Source organism: Antrostomus carolinensis, unplaced genomic scaffold (genome assembly GCF_000700745.2).
Source record: "Antrostomus carolinensis isolate BGI_N321 unplaced genomic scaffold, ASM70074v2 scaffold40846, whole genome shotgun sequence".
NCBI lineage: Eukaryota > Metazoa > Chordata > Aves > Caprimulgiformes > Caprimulgidae > Antrostomus > Antrostomus carolinensis.
The window spans coordinates 1-1,557 of NW_010324673.1; the positions used below are offsets into that span (position 1 = coordinate 1).

General features: G+C 57.7%; 1 protein-coding gene across 1 annotated transcript in view; it reads left to right on the plus strand.

Moving 5' to 3' along the window:
- Nucleotides 1-1,494: 1,494 nt before the first annotated feature.
- Nucleotides 1,495-1,557, plus strand: part of LOC104527324 (AT-rich interactive domain-containing protein 3A-like) — a 3,502-nt gene continuing 3,439 nt past the window's right edge. The window contains 1 exon segment of the mRNA XM_010171007.2: nucleotides 1,495-1,510. Coding sequence (XP_010169309.2) covers nucleotides 1,495-1,510 — 16 coding nt within the window.

Consider the following 1,557-nt stretch of genomic DNA (forward strand, 5'->3'; position numbering starts at 1 on the left):
TGGTGCAGGGCAGTGGGGAGCTGGTGAGAGCATCATCACTGCCTTGCCACCCCCCAGCATCCACCAGCCGCAAAAAGATTCATGGGCTATGCTGAGGCTTCATTATCTCTTTCTCCAGAGCTAATTAACTCCCTCAACATTGGGGCTGGGGCTAATTAAACAAGCGCCTGGTGGTATGGGGAGAAGGGAGGGAGCCCGATGCTTCCCTGCCAGTGCTGCTCCTCATCCCTCCGTGTCCAGCTGTCCTCATCCCTCCTGTCCCCTCCGTCCCGTGCCTCCTCCTAGTGGGTGGCATCCCCCCAGGGAGGGTGGGCAGGGGTGTGGGTGTGCATGTGGCTGTTGGAGGAGTGGGGGATTTTGGACCTGAGTATCAAAGAGGAAGGGGGCAGAGGGTCTGCAGGGCAGGGACAGCATCCCAGGGGGTTATTGGGAGCTGGCTGAGAAACGGTGCCTATGAGCCAGTGCAAGTGCTGGTGGGGCACCCAGGGGTGCATGGGCTGGGGGCTGTGACCCCAGGCTGTGTCCCCAAGGTGCCAGTGGGCCAGGGGGGATTGATGCCTACAGGGTAAGCACTAATGAAAAGGGCTGCATCCCCCCTGCTGTCTGTCAGGGCAGTTTCAGCACTGGCGTTTGTCAGTGCTGGGTGGAAAATAAGTGGGACTGAAAAATGGATTGGGGACAGCCCAGCTGAGGGGGACATCATGGACCCCATGGCACAGGACAGAGACACCTGGTCCCAGTGGCATGTGGGAGTGATACCATCACCCCTATCAGATGTGGGGTACAGGCAGTGAGGCATCTCCTCCCCATGCCCCAACCTCTGTGGTACCCCAAAAGTGGTGAGCTGGAACTCAAGGGAACTATTTCTATGTTTGCTCACCCCAGGTCCGCAGGGCCCCCCCTTCTCCCCACCAAGCCAAGGTCCCTGCTGATAACACGGGGTCATTAATCAATCAAAGAGCTAATTGCAGCACCACAATGGCCGCATCACCTCCCTGGGCTTTTGTGCCTCTCGCCCTGGCTGGGGCCGGGGCCATCACTCTGCAGGGACGCAGACAGGTGCCTTTGTCAGCGGGACGGGCACCGGCCGCCCGCCCCACGGAGCCCTGAGATTTCATTAGCTGCTACGGCTGGGGTGGGGAGAAGAGAAAAGAAATCTGTGGGACATCGATCAGGGACTGAGATCCCACAAACTCCTTGGCATGTTGCTGTGATGGGGAGCCCCTGAGCTGGGCCCCCTCCAAGGTGATGGGGACATTGACAGCAGCCCCTGGGCAGGGCTGGTGAGGGACCACTGGCAGATATTGAGTCGATATCTCTGTCTTTTTCTCAGGAGTATAAACTCCTCTCCCCCTTCCTGACTGGGCGAACAACACACAGACATACACACACACACAAAAAAAAAGTTAAATTAACTCAGTAAAGGAATAAAAAGAGCTCATTTTTCAGGCTTATGTGAAGAAGCCGAGCCAATATCGGGGCCATAAATTAGGGATGCAGGAGGATGGCGGTGAGTGACGGCTTCGTTCGAGGGGCGAAGCGCAGCCGGGGAAGCCC